The sequence below is a fragment of the Labeo rohita genome, chromosome 5 (assembly GCF_022985175.1).
Source record: "Labeo rohita strain BAU-BD-2019 chromosome 5, IGBB_LRoh.1.0, whole genome shotgun sequence".
Lineage (NCBI taxonomy): Eukaryota > Metazoa > Chordata > Actinopteri > Cypriniformes > Cyprinidae > Labeo > Labeo rohita.
The window spans coordinates 39,594,758-39,610,412 of NC_066873.1; the positions used below are offsets into that span (position 1 = coordinate 39,594,758).

General features: G+C 33.9%; 1 protein-coding gene across 1 annotated transcript; it reads right to left on the minus strand.

The window, feature by feature from the left end:
• Positions 1-638: 638 nt before the first annotated feature.
• On the minus strand, positions 639-14,149 carry pes (pescadillo). Its single transcript, XM_051111153.1, is given in 16 exon segments — positions 639-1,331; positions 1,713-1,880; positions 3,705-3,868; positions 3,943-4,127; positions 4,226-4,351; positions 5,878-6,008; positions 8,122-8,211; positions 8,304-8,381; positions 8,503-8,619; positions 9,210-9,299; positions 9,392-9,563; positions 11,900-11,946; positions 11,948-12,010; positions 12,996-13,149; positions 13,575-13,654; positions 13,968-14,149. Coding segments are annotated over 16 exon segments (1,770 nt in total). The 5' UTR covers positions 13,992-14,149; the 3' UTR covers positions 639-1,250.
• Positions 14,150-15,655: the final 1,506 nt, after the last annotated feature.

Consider the following 15,655-nt stretch of genomic DNA (forward strand, 5'->3'; position numbering starts at 1 on the left):
TCGTGTTTCACACCTGCTGTAGATAAGTTTTTTCGTCAAAAACATTTTTTTCATTGCATTTCGTAGCTTATCGTAGGTATCATCTGGGCTAACAACGGCTTTTCGCCTTTTTAGCGTCTGAGGGAAATATGTGTTTTCTTCTTACAGTTGTGGTCTGACAGGTACATTCAAGACTGACTAGATAACACAGCTAGGAAGGAATACACAAGTGCCATACTTTCTTTCCACAAGGCTCAAACTGTCTTTGAACCCAGCTAAAATCTCTGAGGGACTGGCTTAGCCTTTAGCCTTTACTGGGAAGCAACTTTTCAGTAGTAGTGTGGCTAAAACCCCTACTTTTATGCTGTGATGTCCTACAGAAAGAGTCCTTGGGGAAGGGAGTGTCAATGGTTGCTTTTTCATTTAGGAATTTGACAATGTGATGATCCCCCGGAAACTTCAGTACATACTAGACTTCTTTGCCCTTAGGTATCAAGGGCAAAGAAACTAAACGATACAGTCAAAAAAGTTTACTCACATAAAGAGCTGTTTCTAAGAATGGATTACCAAGCTGGTATTTAATCAAAAAATATATAATAAAATAAATACAGTAAAACAGTGAAATATTATTAGCATTTAGAATGACCATTATTTTAATATAATTGAAATGTTCTCTCACTAAATTCAAGTATTAATTTCTATTGAAAAAGTACACAGCAGCTTACATAACTAATATTTAATATTACACAAACTATGTATAATGTATGACCTGCTTAAGGTAACAGTCAATGTAGTAACTCATACTTGCAGTAAGCATACTGAGAACCTGCTGTTGCTATTCTACTCTAGCACAGATGAAGAATGTGTGAAGCATGCACACAGTTTCTTGTCATTAGTTCTTTTCTAGTTGATTCTAATCACAACTGCAATTCTATAAAAATGACATCCTTTATCCAAGTTAGTAATTTAAAAATTAGTACACACAAATTCAAAACATGCACACAGTATAAAAAACAAAAAAAAAACTTAAATTCATTAAAGATAATCATCTTCTTATGTTTATTAGAAAGGTGTCAAAGTCAAAAATGACAAGCAAAGACAGATGGAGAAAACTGTTACTGAAAACCAGTTTGGGCAAACTTAAAAATGACATAATCGAGTTCGATCATGTACAATTCCCATTCAATGATGCAATGAGCTGAAATGAGACAAGAAACACTTCTCAAAGTCTCTTGACAGACAAAAAAAAAACACTTTAATACATATAAAAATCAGCACTTTTTCTTCTTCTTCTTCTTGTCCGCTTTGCTGGCATCATCGTGAGCTTTCCTCTTAGCTGCTAGCTTGTTAGCCTGTTGGAAGGTGTGCATTAGATTCATGAACAATGAAGTCTATCAAGGTCACTGGAGCTTAAATAATGAGCCAAATGTAGGTCAAGCACTTTTTAAAGGGCTTTGGCAGACACTGCGCTATTTGTGAATTAGCACAACATTTACTCATTTAACCATTAACCAAAGCACACATTTACAAAAACACCATACAGACTCGTATCTCACTACATAAATTTAAAAAAACAGTAAATGCAAATGAAAATGAAGCATTATTCTGAATCATTAATCTGGTTAGATGAGTCTGTTTTTGTAAAATGTTATTTTTAATTTACAAAAAAAAAAAAAAAGCATATGATTGATTGTAAAATGGTACCGGACACATCTATTACTAAGCAGGCTTACCTCTCTGACGTTTCTCTTCTTGCCAAACATGATCTTGTCATAGAGGTATTTCTCTCTCTTCTTCATCATCATAATAGCCAGTCTCTTTTCCTCGGCTTTCTCCTCTTGTTCGGTTCGCATGCGGTTCTCTGGTTTGACTTTACCAGGGGTCACCTTTACTGGCAGTCTCTGAGGGTAACCAGCACAAGAGATATTGTTACATTTTTTAAGTTTATTATACATATTCCTCCACGAAATGTTTCATTGAAGGCGCAGCAACAAACTAAAGAAAGATTCTATTCCAAAAAAGACCATATTTAGAATCATATTTAGAACGTAATTTTGTCTTAAAAAAAAAAAAAAAAAAAAAACACAAAAAAAAACAAGACATGAAATCTTTTTTGAACCGTTGATTAATCCTTTAGACAAGATGTTTAAAAAAAAAAGAAAAAACAAAACAAAAAAAAACAAGTAAATACACTACCAGTCAAAAGTTTTTGAACAATTTTTTAAAGAAGTCTCTTCTGCTTACCAGGCCTGTATTTATTTGATCCGAAGTACAGCAAAAAACAGTAAAAATGTAAAATATTTTTATTCTTTAAAATAACTGCTTTCCATTTGAATGTATTTTAAAAGGTAATTTATTCCTGTGATTACAAAGCTTAATTTTTAGCATCGTTACTAGTCACGATCCTTCAGAAATCATTCTGATATTGAAATTTACATTTATTATCACTATTATGTTAAAAAACAGCCGAGTAGAATTTTTCAGGTTTCTTTGATGAATAGAAAGTTCAGGATTTAGAACATTTAGAACAAAATAGTCATCTTTTGTAACATTATAAATGGCTTTATCATTACTGTGATCAATTTAAAGCATCCTTGCAAAATAAAGTTGTTTTTTAAATTAAAAAAGGTTTTGAATGCTATAGTGTATGATGTTACAAAGCTTTTTATTTCAGATAAATGCTTATCTTTGGATCTTTCTATTCATCAAAAAATCCTGAAAACATTTTTCTCAACTGTTTTAAATATTGATAATAATAACAAATGTTTCTTGAACAGCAAATCAGCATATTAGAATGATTTCTGAAGGATCATGTGACACTGAAGACTGGAGTAAAGATGCTGAAAATTTAGCTTTGATCACAAGAATAAATTACATTTTAAAAGAGTAAAATATAGTAAAAATATTTTAAAATTGTGCGGTTTTTGCTGTACTGTGGATCAAATAAATGCAGGCTTGGTGAGCAGAAGGGACCTCTTTAAAAAAAAAATAATAATAATAAATATAAATGTTACTGTTCAAAAACTTTTGACAGAGCTCACTGTTAATGAGGAAACACACTTTTTTTAATTCAGAGGCCCAAACTGAGCAAAAATACGCAATTTGGTGTAGTTTCTGAAATTTATTTTACCAGAAAAACGCAATTCTGTTCGTAATGTACATCAATGAGATATTTATAACAGACTACTTACATAAAAATCATATAAATATAAGTTGTTACGCTGTATCTTAAAATAATATGTTTATTAGGATATTTAAATGCTTAGTTTTATGATCAAAGCTCTGTAGTTTTTATGGTAGAACCGCCATAAAAACCGCCAAGACAAAAACAATGCATGGATAATCAAGTAAATCTAAGTGTTTACTTTGGAATATTACTAACAATACAAAAGTTAAACAATTACTACATAAAATTCAGTAAGATTTCTCAGCAAGAAAAACGTACCATGAGCTGAAGGTGGGTATTTTTATAATTCTACTAAAAAGCCATTTACTTGCTAATAAAGTATAAACTATATTAATCAGACAACAGAAGGTACACTATGTAGTACTACAGGTTTTTCAGCAAAGTTCTGATCATGCTGACGATTTAAAGAAACCTCCTTATCAAATATGATACTGTATGCTTTATGGGGTTAAATATTTTCACTTTTAAATCTGTGCCACAAAAAAAAACAAGCAGCGTAACTGCAACGATGTGTTATGCAAAATTAAAACCATCTTACCTTTCCCTGAGCTCTCTTCGCCTCCATTTCAGCTAAATTCTCTTCGTCTTCAGCCTCATCTTCTTCCTCACTTTGATCATCTTCGTCTTCATCATCTTCATCCTCCTCCTCTTCCTCGTCCTCGTCTCCCTCCTCTTCCTCCTCCTCCTCTTCTGCTGCTGCTTCTGTGAAGACTATACGAAGTCAACAAACACTCGACATTCACACAGTATTACAAAAAAGCACGGTAAAAACTCACGTGGCTTCTCTCCTCTCTGCAGGGCCATGAGTTTGAGCTTCTCGGGCGGTACGTAATCTCCCTCGCTCTCCTCCACGAATGGTGACAGATGGGGCGGCAGTGTAACTCCCAGGAAATATTCCTCTACGGGTAACAGCATCTTAGCATTTACACAGTCATACACCCACTGGGGCTGGATGTAGTACCTGCAAGGTTAAAAAATGCATTAAGTATAAGAATATGCATTAACTACAGGAAATGTAAAGTATAGACAGTATGCAATCAGTGAGAGTTGGTTTCAGACCTGTTGATATACTGTTTTTCGATGGAGGGTCTGTCCACAATATGATGTGTAATTGTTTCATCCGTTTCATCATAAGTGCTGCCGATGCACAGTGATTTATCCCAGGATACCTGTCCACCGAGACACCTGTATAACATACAACACATTCTTATATACTGACAAAAACAACTTTTGGTACAGTAAAACTGTACATAGACAAACTAGGAACTGAAGTTACATGTATTGGAGTTACTAAAACTGAAACAGTGTTGAATAAAAACGAAAACTAAACATAAAACCACAAAAAAATACTTGAAATAAAATATTATCTGAAATAAAATATAAAAACATGCATTTTCAGGGATGTAATGATATTATCAATGTCATGATATTGCGATAGCAAAACCGCCTCGATATTATCATGGTCACATGGCGATATGATACGATAGGTCTTCCGGGCAAAAAGTGTAGTTTTTGAAATATGTTTAAAATCTTATTCCAACATAAAATGTCTTTAAAGATAATCTGTCAAACGAACTAAAACCGAAAGCACAATATGGCTTAATCCCATCATCAAGGCTGTTTTCACTGTGCGTTTCAAAGGCAAAGTGAAGCGCACATTTCCGATCAGTTTGTGATTCTGGGTTTTCCAAGCCTCAGAACGTATCAGTTCAATGTGAATGAATGCTGTGAACTCATTTATTGCAGGTGCTGTGGGTTTAGCGCACGTTTGGAAACACAACAGCCACCAGTTATGCTTTATTTTCGCGGCAGATGATTACAGCATTTCACTAGATTTGTAGTGAGATGCATTTTTGTAAGCCTGTTTTCAGTGAAGTTGCAGTTTTCCTACAAAATAAAAGCTCTCCTGTCGTTTACGTCAAAAAATAAAAGCTTGAAAGTGCAGTATGAATAGCTGACAGCTCGCAGTTTAAATGCAGAGTCAAATTACTAAATTTAACTAAAATTTAACTAAATTTAAATTTAACTAAAACTACATCAATATGATGATACTAAAATAGCACAGACTTGTATGGAAATAAACCACAAACTAAAACCTTGAGCAAATAGGGTCCAAAAAAAATTTTTTTTTTGGTAAAAATAATATTCCACCTCAGATCAGGTCAGATCAGGACTAAATATTATGAGTTGTTTCAGTTTGTAAAAAATAGAAAACAAATCAATTAATTCACACCAAAAAAGAAGGGGGGGGGGCATATTTAAAATTATTCTCTAAAATTCAAAGGAAATTATTTTTTACAATAACTGAGACAATTCCTTTATTTACTTGAGTTCCCACCATGCTGTAGAAGTTATGTCACCTCCTGCATGTCACAGTATTATTTTGCATTTTTTAATAAAGGAAATATCTGTGCAGTGACAAGGTGTGAGAAACGGCTAAATATCATGTTATTTATTAGGTTTATTAAGAATAATTCCACAGTGGACTGGATATAAATTCACCAGTCAAAATGACTTATTGTTGTATGGAGCCGAGATAGGACAAATGCATATTTGTTGATCTCCTTTACATGTTAATTATATTAATTACTAGAAAAAAATGGGATTTGTGTCTTCGCTTCTTTAATAAGGTACAGCAAACTGTTTTGTACCCTATTTAAGGAAAGTGCCATGTGTGTGATAAAATGGGTTGGTATGTCACACTCCTTCACCTGATGACAAAAGCCAGCGATTCCCTGGGAACTTCTCTGTTTAGGAAAAACTTCAGGCCTTCGAAGAGCTTCTTTTGTTTGTTTTGCTCCAGCTCAATCTTTTCTCTCGCCTCCATTTTCTCCAGGTCTTCCTGCAATTGAAAGAGCATATATAAATAAAGCCAATAAAAACGTCATTAAATAACGAGGACAAAGGTCGCCTGCAGTCACGCTGGTTTCATCAGAATGTTTTTTAACACCTTCAGCGTGTAACCATAGTAACGGTCTCCCTCAGTGAACACGAAACATGAGGATGTGAGGTCCATCCAAAACAACAATTAATCAAACGTTGGTTAAATGCTTCACTGACTCACGCCTTGTGATGTGTGACTAAATAACAAGTGTCTTGTGACACTTTCTTTTAGTGAACTTGAAGTGCGGAAAATTATTGCAGAGTCACATAGCTGCATTAATTACAGATGGCATGAGAGCTACAGGAATCTGACAGCTTTGACTTTGCAACAAAACAGCGGTGCAAATTGTTTTTATATTTTGACCTGTGAACCACCCGTCAGCTGCGTTTTATGAAAGGTGCTTTATGTAGATATTAAATCAAACTAACTTTAAGCCACCACTGTCCCTACAAAAACATATTGTGACTGTCCAGTGGTTGTGTTTCTACTGTACTTTGATATTTATACAGTATTTTCAAGATAATTCAGGGCATACTATTGTATTACAATAGGACATTGCAAAATAAATAATAACAATCAGGGTAATGATGATTGATTATTATTATTGTATTACCATAATAATAATACCATACCATAATAACATTAATAATAATAACTGACAATAATCATAACAATTATAATTATTATTATTATTATTATAATTATACATTCTAAGAATTATTATAACATTTTTGTAATTACTTATTAAATCTAATACCATCTTCAAATAATAATTATTGTTATTGTTGTTACGACTGTGGTTTGGACAAGGTAATACAATTATTAACATTAAAAATATTAATAATGTTACAATATTATGAGAATGTATAATAATAATAATAATAATGTCCAAATACCAATGGCTGTTATTATTATTATTATTATTTTTTATTATTATTATAGGTGTGGTTATATGGACATGGTGATACAATGAATATAATTTATTATTATTAAGTTGTTATTATTATTATTATTATTATTATTACTACTACTACTATTAATATCACTACTGCTGCTATATGGACATGAAAACTGAATTTATAACCTCTTCTAATATTATTAAATATTAAAAGATTATAACAATATTATAAGCCATTATTATTATTTACAAGTCATTATATAAGTCATTATTATTATAGGGCCCCTGAAATCTGTTTTTTTCTGTATTCCTGTTTTTTTCCGTTTTAATTTTTCTAGACTCTGTTTTAATGGTTAAATTAAAAAAACGTTAAATAAAAAGCATGTCTAAATTAACTGAAATCATGAAACTTACGTAATTTATTAAAAGTTTAACAAAAAATATTACATTTTATTTCTCAAATTCAGTTTTATTTTTACCAAATTCTATTTCTATAAATCTTCTGGATTCCAATTTAATGTTTTCATTAAATTGTAATAATCAAAAGCATTTATAATGAATTGATTTGGTTAAAAATTATTTACCCTTTTTTTTTTCAGAAATCCTGTTTCCTCACATTTTCTGTTAAATATTTTCTTCTGGTAAATATGATAGTTGCTGTGAAGACCTTCAAGTATGATATGAAGATAGCATTTCTCAAAAGAAATGGTAAAATGCTCATGAAGTGTCTCTCAGAGCAGTTCTAGAGATGATCTATTCATGAACTCATATAATGAGATGACTGAGGTTGAGAACGCTGCAAGCGTCACGTTCGCTTTAGCATGTGTAGTAAACGTAACTGCATCTGTGCCATTCATTCATGCAGAACATGCAGGATTCATATTTAAATAGTATTTTTGCAGCTCAATATTCACATACACTAGTTTTGATTAACATGTACTGACCTACTTTTAATTTTTTCATCCAAAATTTGGCAAATTCATTCATTCCGTCTGTGTTTTCACTATTATTATAAATTATATTACCATGTCCATCAGTGGTTACATTTTTTTAATACTGGTTTTAACTGCAGAATGTTTCCCAATATGTTATCCTTTGTAATAAACAGAGGCAATTTGTGTCACTATAAGTCACTGTAGATGTTCACAATATAGACAGCTGTCTCTTGCTCACCCCTTCAGCAGGGAAATGATCCAGCTCTGCCTCCTCTTCCTCCACTGAAGGAACCGTACGGGCCAGACTGGCACTTAACGCTGACAGTTTCTGGAAGGAGATGTGGAGATGCAGGTCTATAAAAACACTGTAATATTTGGCACAATTTATTGTTGATATGAAAAGAGAACATGAATTAGTACCTCAGAATAGCTTTCTGATTCCAAGGCATAATCTTCTTCACACTCTGATTTGAGGCTTAACTCTCCTTGTCCATCAAGCTAACATGCACCAGAATAAAATAAACAGGTTCAATTTTCAATTAGAATGAATTTGAACTTTGCCAAGAAGTAATAAAAGGGCATTTAATAGAAGCAAATTTACACATGTTGTGCGTGATACCTTGGGCGGGTAGACAAGGTTGAGAGTCTGGTAAAGGCGAAAGTTGACAAATCCAAGCAGCGTTGTGTAGAGCTCTGTAAATGTGGCCATAACTCTGTAATCCACATCTGTAGGGTGCTGAGGGGAGCAGGAACAAGGTTGTGTTATATTTAATGATAAAATAATCTACAGAAAGACCTCAGCATCCAAAATACTACAAAATTAAAAACACTGAGCCAGAAGAAATGACAGTGATAAAAAAAGAGCAAAGATTGGAGCTAGGAATGGGCAATATAACCAAAATATTATTTCACGGTATGAGAAATATTATTTCATGCATACATACCTTAATATGGCTATATTTTAGATTTATCTATAGCATTATTTTATTTTTGTTATTCCTTGCGCACAAAAAGTATTCTCAGAACTTTCGGAAAATTACAGTTGAACCACTGATATCACATGGACTATTTTAGCAACGTCCTTACTACCTTTCTAGGCCTTGAACGTGTCAGTTGCATTGCTGTCTATGCAGGGTCAGAAAGCTCTCGGATTTAATAAAAAAATATCTTAATTTGTGTTCTGAATATGAATGAAGGTCTTACGGGTTTGGAACCACATGAGGGTGAGTAATTAATGCTAGAACTTCCATTTTTTATTTTTTCAGAACTTTTCTTAATTTTAAACTATATACTGAGCAAGCTTCAAGTTTACAAAATGAGACTTACATCGTGTGCAAACTGATATGGTACGATCCATGTGACTGTTTGTCCCAGGACCTCAGCCTGGTAGTACATGCCCTTAATGGAAAGAAAAACCTGAAGAAACAAAAACATTATCATTAAGAGTCACAGAAGTGATTGTAATTATATAGCTGTAACATTCATGAATCATTTCAATTCATTTTTACCTTTCTCAGGGAGCGTGAGGCGATAATGTAGTTCATCCACTCGACGCTGAGTCTCCGGCACAGCTGAATTGTCTGAACGTGGCATTTTCCCGTGCGAGCAAATGTAGAAAACAGGAAACACATAGAGAGGGCATCATCTACATCTCGGAGAGCATCAATAAACGTGGGATACCTGGAAATAAAAACTTGATTTAGAAATAATTTACAAGACACTCACAGAAAATGGAGTAAGAAAGCAACAGTTATGGAGATTTCCATACTCCAGTAGGAGAACAGGAGAGAAAGCTGCACTTGAACTTGCTATTTCATGGTGTTTTCAAGTGAAAATGCACATCCAGTGTCAAGTATTGTACATAATTCTTTTACATGTGCCCAGAAATAAATATTTTTATTCTGCAAGGACGCATTAAATTGTATAAAGGAGAAGTCCACTTCCAGAACAACAATTTACAAATAATTCACTCACCCCCTTGTCATCCAAGATGTTCATGTCTTTCTGTCTTCAGTCATAAAGAAATTATGGTTTTTGAGGAAAACATTTCAGCATTTTCTTCATATAATTAACTTGATTGGTGCCACGATTTTGAACTTCCAAAATGTAGTTTAAATACAGCTTCAGAGGGGTCTAAACGATCCCAGCCGAGGAAGAAGGGTCTTATTTATATACTTTTTTTTGTATACTTTTTAGCACAAAAGCTTGTGTAGCACAGGTTCTGGGATGCACGTTCACAACTACGTACTATTGAATCACGTCGAAAGGTCACGCTGAACTACAGACCCAGTGTTTACAAAGCAAACGCACAAAGACCAAGAAAGTGCAAGTAAGTCAAACACTGTTTACAAACAAAAAGGTACAATTCGGCAGATTCTGAAGTTGTAGGAGAAAATAAGATTTTTTTTTACATTTTTCGCCATTCTCTACCTTTTTTTAGCCGGAGTACACACACGATGAACTTAGATGTGATTCGTAGTAGTGATGGGAAGTTCGGATCATTTTACCGACTCAGATCTTTGAGTCTCGTTCAGCAAAATGAACTAATCTTTTTGAGTCATTTCGTTCATTTTAGCAAAATATAATTAAAACGTTACATGTTACTTCGCTAACACATCTACTGCTTACACAAACGTTGATCACACTACAAACAAGACAAAACTGTAATGCTATAAGAAACAGAAAAGATTCATTCATTGTTTACCTGGGTCTTTAATCTATGATTAGCTCACCTCACCTCTTATCTGACAAGTTTTCGGGTTTGAGACGTTCGTTCATTACGTGACAGCCCCATAAGATAAAGGAACGACTCGAAAAACCCGAAGACTCGAAACAGGTGAACTAATTCCAGTACAGAACCTAATAGGATGTTGCGCATGCGTGACTGAATGAATCACTCTCCGAGACGACTCGAATCATTCAAGAACGTGCATCCCAGAGCCCGTGCTACATGAGCTTTTGTGCTTAAAAAGTATAGAAATTTCTATTTTTCCAAAAAACAAACAAACAAACAAACAAACAAACAAAAAAAATGATCGTTTCACTAGATAAGACCCTTCTTCCTCGGCTGGGATCGTTTAGAGCCTTTTGAAGCCGCATTTAAACTACATTTTGGAAGTTCAAAATCAGGGGCACCAATCAAGTCTATTATATGAAGAAAAATCCTGAAATGTTTTCCTCAAAAACCATAATTTCTTTACGACTGAAGACAGAAAGACATGAACATCTTGGATGACAAGGGGGTGAGTAAATTATTTGTGAATTGTTGTTCTGGAAGTGGACTTCTCCTTTAAAAGTGACACAGAAAAATATTTATAATGTTCCAAAAGATTTCTACTTTAAATTAATGTTGTTCTGTAAAACCTTCATCATTGCTAAAAAAAGGAACTGTTTCTTGAGCAAATCAGCATGCTAGAATGATTCTGAAGGATCATGTGACACTGAAGATTGGAGTAATGATGCTGAAAATTCAGCGTTGCATTACAGGAATAAATTACATTTTAAAATACATTAAAATAAAAAGTTAATATAAAGTGCATTTTTTAAAATAATACTGTTTTGCTGTATTTGCAATCAAAAAAATGCAGCTTGGGCAGCATAAGAACCTTGAATCTAAACTAAAGCATGAAAAAAATCCCAAACTTTTGAACGGGTGTAAACGTTCTGCTTGGGAAAAAAACCCAAACCCAAAAACATGCTGATGCAACAATTGTAAATAGAGCATACAGGATGCAGGAAGACACAGACAGTCTACGAGACAGTCAGTCAAGCCAAGACAATTAAAGTATCATATTCTTGATATTCTTGTCACTTTTTGGATTCTCATAACTGATCTGGTTTGTGGACAGGGACTGAGACTCTGCCCATACTAACAATAGTGTTTAGACACAAATAGATGCTTATCACGCAACAATGTCTGGTCACAGAAAAGACATTCACCGCATGTTGTTGATGTTGGGCCAGAGAGTTGAAGTGTGCCCCCTGCAGTAAACAGACAGCACTGCATTTACTCTCACCTCTCCTTGATGATGTGGTCCAATTTGTACGAAGGCTTGTTCTCTTTTCAGTCTCCCCACTGCACCCCACTCAGCCTTGCCATATGCTGTCCGCAGTTTCCGCACAAAAATCTATAACCAGGGAATGTATGGTTAGCTTACAGATTGTCTTATGAACTATTTCCTTAGTGGAAAATATACTATCAGAAATAAATCTATGACAGCTTTTTTTATTTTTTTTCATCAGAACCAGATGTTGCAAATATTATGTGATCTTTGACTCGCAGTAAGCTTTCAAAACAAGTGTTTAAATGTTTTTGTGAGAGATTTCACAGAGACACAGGCTAAAATAATCCATGCACTGTTTACTGTAAAAGTGCAAGAAAGATACAACTAAATATTTGTTTAATAAAAACAAATGTAACACAGACCAGTTCTTGACCAGTTCTCGCAGAAACATTATTTCACCCATTATTACTGAATAAATAAAATAAAATCTTTAAGGCAACTCAGCTTCTCAACAATTTCTGACATAAAAAGCAGGTTCTTAATTTTCTTGCCTGTCATACATTTTTCAGTAATAACGCTAAAATAAAATTTATATTAAATGAAATATATTTATTAAATTAGAACTAACTAAATAAAATAAGTTTAAAACTATACAATAAACATTAATTTAAACAAATGTAAAAAACAAACAATTAAAAATGGAAAGAACAAAAAAATTAAAATGGAACTTAAAATATAAAAATAAAGGCCATTTCAAAATATCAATAATATTAATATAACACATATAAAATAAGTAACACTGACTAAAATAAAAAAGTCTAAACGGATGCATTTAATTACTACATAACCAAGACCACTAAAAAAGACTTAACAGTACTTTTTTTTTTTAATAGAAATTGACATTTCTCTCTCTATCTCACACTTTTGGCTGCTCCTGTTTTACACTGCTATTGACAATGTTGCTACTTGTCAAATCAGTACATTAGCTCCACTTTTTAATTGAATTTAAAACGTGAACATGAAAAAAGTGATCAAAACAATAAGGATTAGAGGATGCAGCGGCAAACAGGCAGCAGCGTCTCAAGTTTTACTAAAGCACAGTTCTTACCTTGTACTCTCTGAACTTTCCAACGATGGGCTCATGCAAAAGGAAGCGGATGTCTTTCAGCAGGTAGAAGGTTCTAGGGGCTGTCGAGCCCTTGTTGACCTTCTTTTTGTGTTTGGGCTCATGAGGATAGATTCCTTTTAAAATGCATAACCGCCTATAAAAGTAGAGGCATGTATTAATTCACAATGAATTTTTATTAAAAGCCTATATATGAAACACAAACAGTTTACAGTAGCAAGTTCACAAATAACAAACACAAGTTAAGAAATAAAGTGCAAATAACTGTATTATTGTACATTGCTGACAGCAAATTAGACATGTTATCTTTAAAAGTAACTTCTAAATATCCTTTATTAATCCTTTATTACTGATGTCAAATGTCACATGTTCAATCAAACTCTGAGGTCTTGTAGCACAAATGTATCTGTCATTTGGTAGAAACCACTGAAATTTAAATATTACTTGACACTGAATAAAGTATATCACATTCTATATCTACTTTATAAAGTATGAAGGACGCAAAATTACCAAGACAACAGGACAGAGTATTAAGTGAAATGCTTTGTTTCGTTAACCAACCTAAAATCAGCCAGACTCAAACTCAGCTTCTTGCGGGCTTTATTCCTGCTGATGTAGTTAGTGGCTGATCCACTCTCATACTACACGAGAAGAAATGACAGGTTAGCAAGTGCTCTGACATGCGGCAATATGCAGAAACAAGACATATATTTATGCTATCAATGATGCTATCAAGCAAAGCTGAAAACAGCTGCAATGGACATTAAAATTAGAAAATCCTAGTCTAAATTATACAATAGTCATTTAAATATAATTATCACATGTCATAAACAAAAACACTGTTAAATGTATAGAGTAGAGTTACATGTTTAAAGCGCACGTCTGCAGGGCCCTGCGCTCACAAACCCATCATGTTTTGTTTACCGACAGTAAAGCTCTAAATCTCATTCTTACCTTCTTCTTTTGTAATCCGCCCATTACAGCGGAGTTTGGTTTTTTCACTCGACAAAAGCTCAAATAAAAACTATTGCAATAAAACAGCAAAAAGATCTCAGCGCAGATCCAGTACTAACGTGCGTCTTCCGAACACACGTGTTTTGCGTGACGTCAGCCAGCCGACACAGTAGGACCCTTGAACTGGGACGCAGGAGAGAATGCCTGCCTAGAAAGGCATGAACGCGTAGCGAATACATACGTCAATGCAATACTAAATGTGTAATATTGTTATACTATATATAATTTGTTTATGCTGTAAAACAGATACCCAGTATGTATTTTTTGTTTATGTAAGATACATAGATACATAAAACATAACACAAATTATATTATGTGTTTAAACGTGGGGTAATGTAACTTGTAATGTTATTATATATTTAAGCTGTTTATATAGTAATCTATCTATCTATCTATCTATCTATCTATCTATCTATCTATCTTTCTATCTATCTATCTATCTATCTATCTATCTATCTATCTATCTATCTATCTATCTATCTCCCTTACGAGAATTAAGCATGGTTTTATTATAGCTGAATTGTAGTAACCATGTTTTTTTTTTTCTTTTTGCGTATTGACAACCATTTGTATAACAACAGTTTTACTATAAATACTACCATGGTTAAACTAGAGTTTGTTACACTGGTACATATCTACAGTCATGTGAAAAAGTTAGGACACCCTATTGAATTTCATGGTTTTCTGTATCAGGACATAATAAAAAACTATCTGGTCCTTGGCAGGTCTTAAAATTTGAAAAATAAATCCTCAGATCAACATCATCACATGACATATCACACAGTGTCATTATTTATTTAACAAAAATACAGCCAAGAGGGAAAGGCCATGTGTGACAAAGTTAGGACACGCTATGAGTCAATTGCCTGCAGAACCACTTTTGGCAGCAATAACTTGAAGCATTCATTTTCTGTGTGACTTTATCAGTCTCTCACATTGTTCTGGAGGAATTTGGACCACTCTTCTTTTCAACGTTGCTCCAGTTTATTGAGGTTTGTGGGCATTTGCTTATGCACAGCTTTCACCACAGCAATTGAGTCAGAATGAGCTCTGGACGTGGACTGGGCTATTGCTACACCTTGATTCTTTTCTTTTCAGTCATTCTGTTGTAGATTTGCTGGTGTGCTTGGGATCACTGTCCTGCTGCATGACCCAATTTTGGCCCAACTTCAGATGTCGGACAGATGCCCTTGCATTTGACTCTAGAATACTTTGATATACAGAGGAGTTCATGGCCAACTCAATGACTGTGAGGTGCCCAGGTCCTGTGGCTACAAAACAAGCCCAAAATGATCAGCCCTCCTCCAGCATGCTTGTCTTTTGGTATGAGGTGCTTGTGTTGACATGCTCTTTAGGTTTTCACCAAACTTGGCGCTGTGCATTATGGCCAAACATCTCCACATTGGTCTCGTCTGTTCAAAGGACATTATTCTAGAAGACTTGTGTTTTGTTCAGATGCAAATTTGCAGACCTAAACTGTGCAGCAATGTTTTTTTTTTTTTTAGATAGAAGATGCATTCTTCTGCCAAGCCTTCCAAACATGCCATTTTGTCCCATATTTTTCTAATGGTATTGTCATGAACTTTATCATTTAACATGTTAACTGAGGCCTGTAGAGTCTGAGGTGT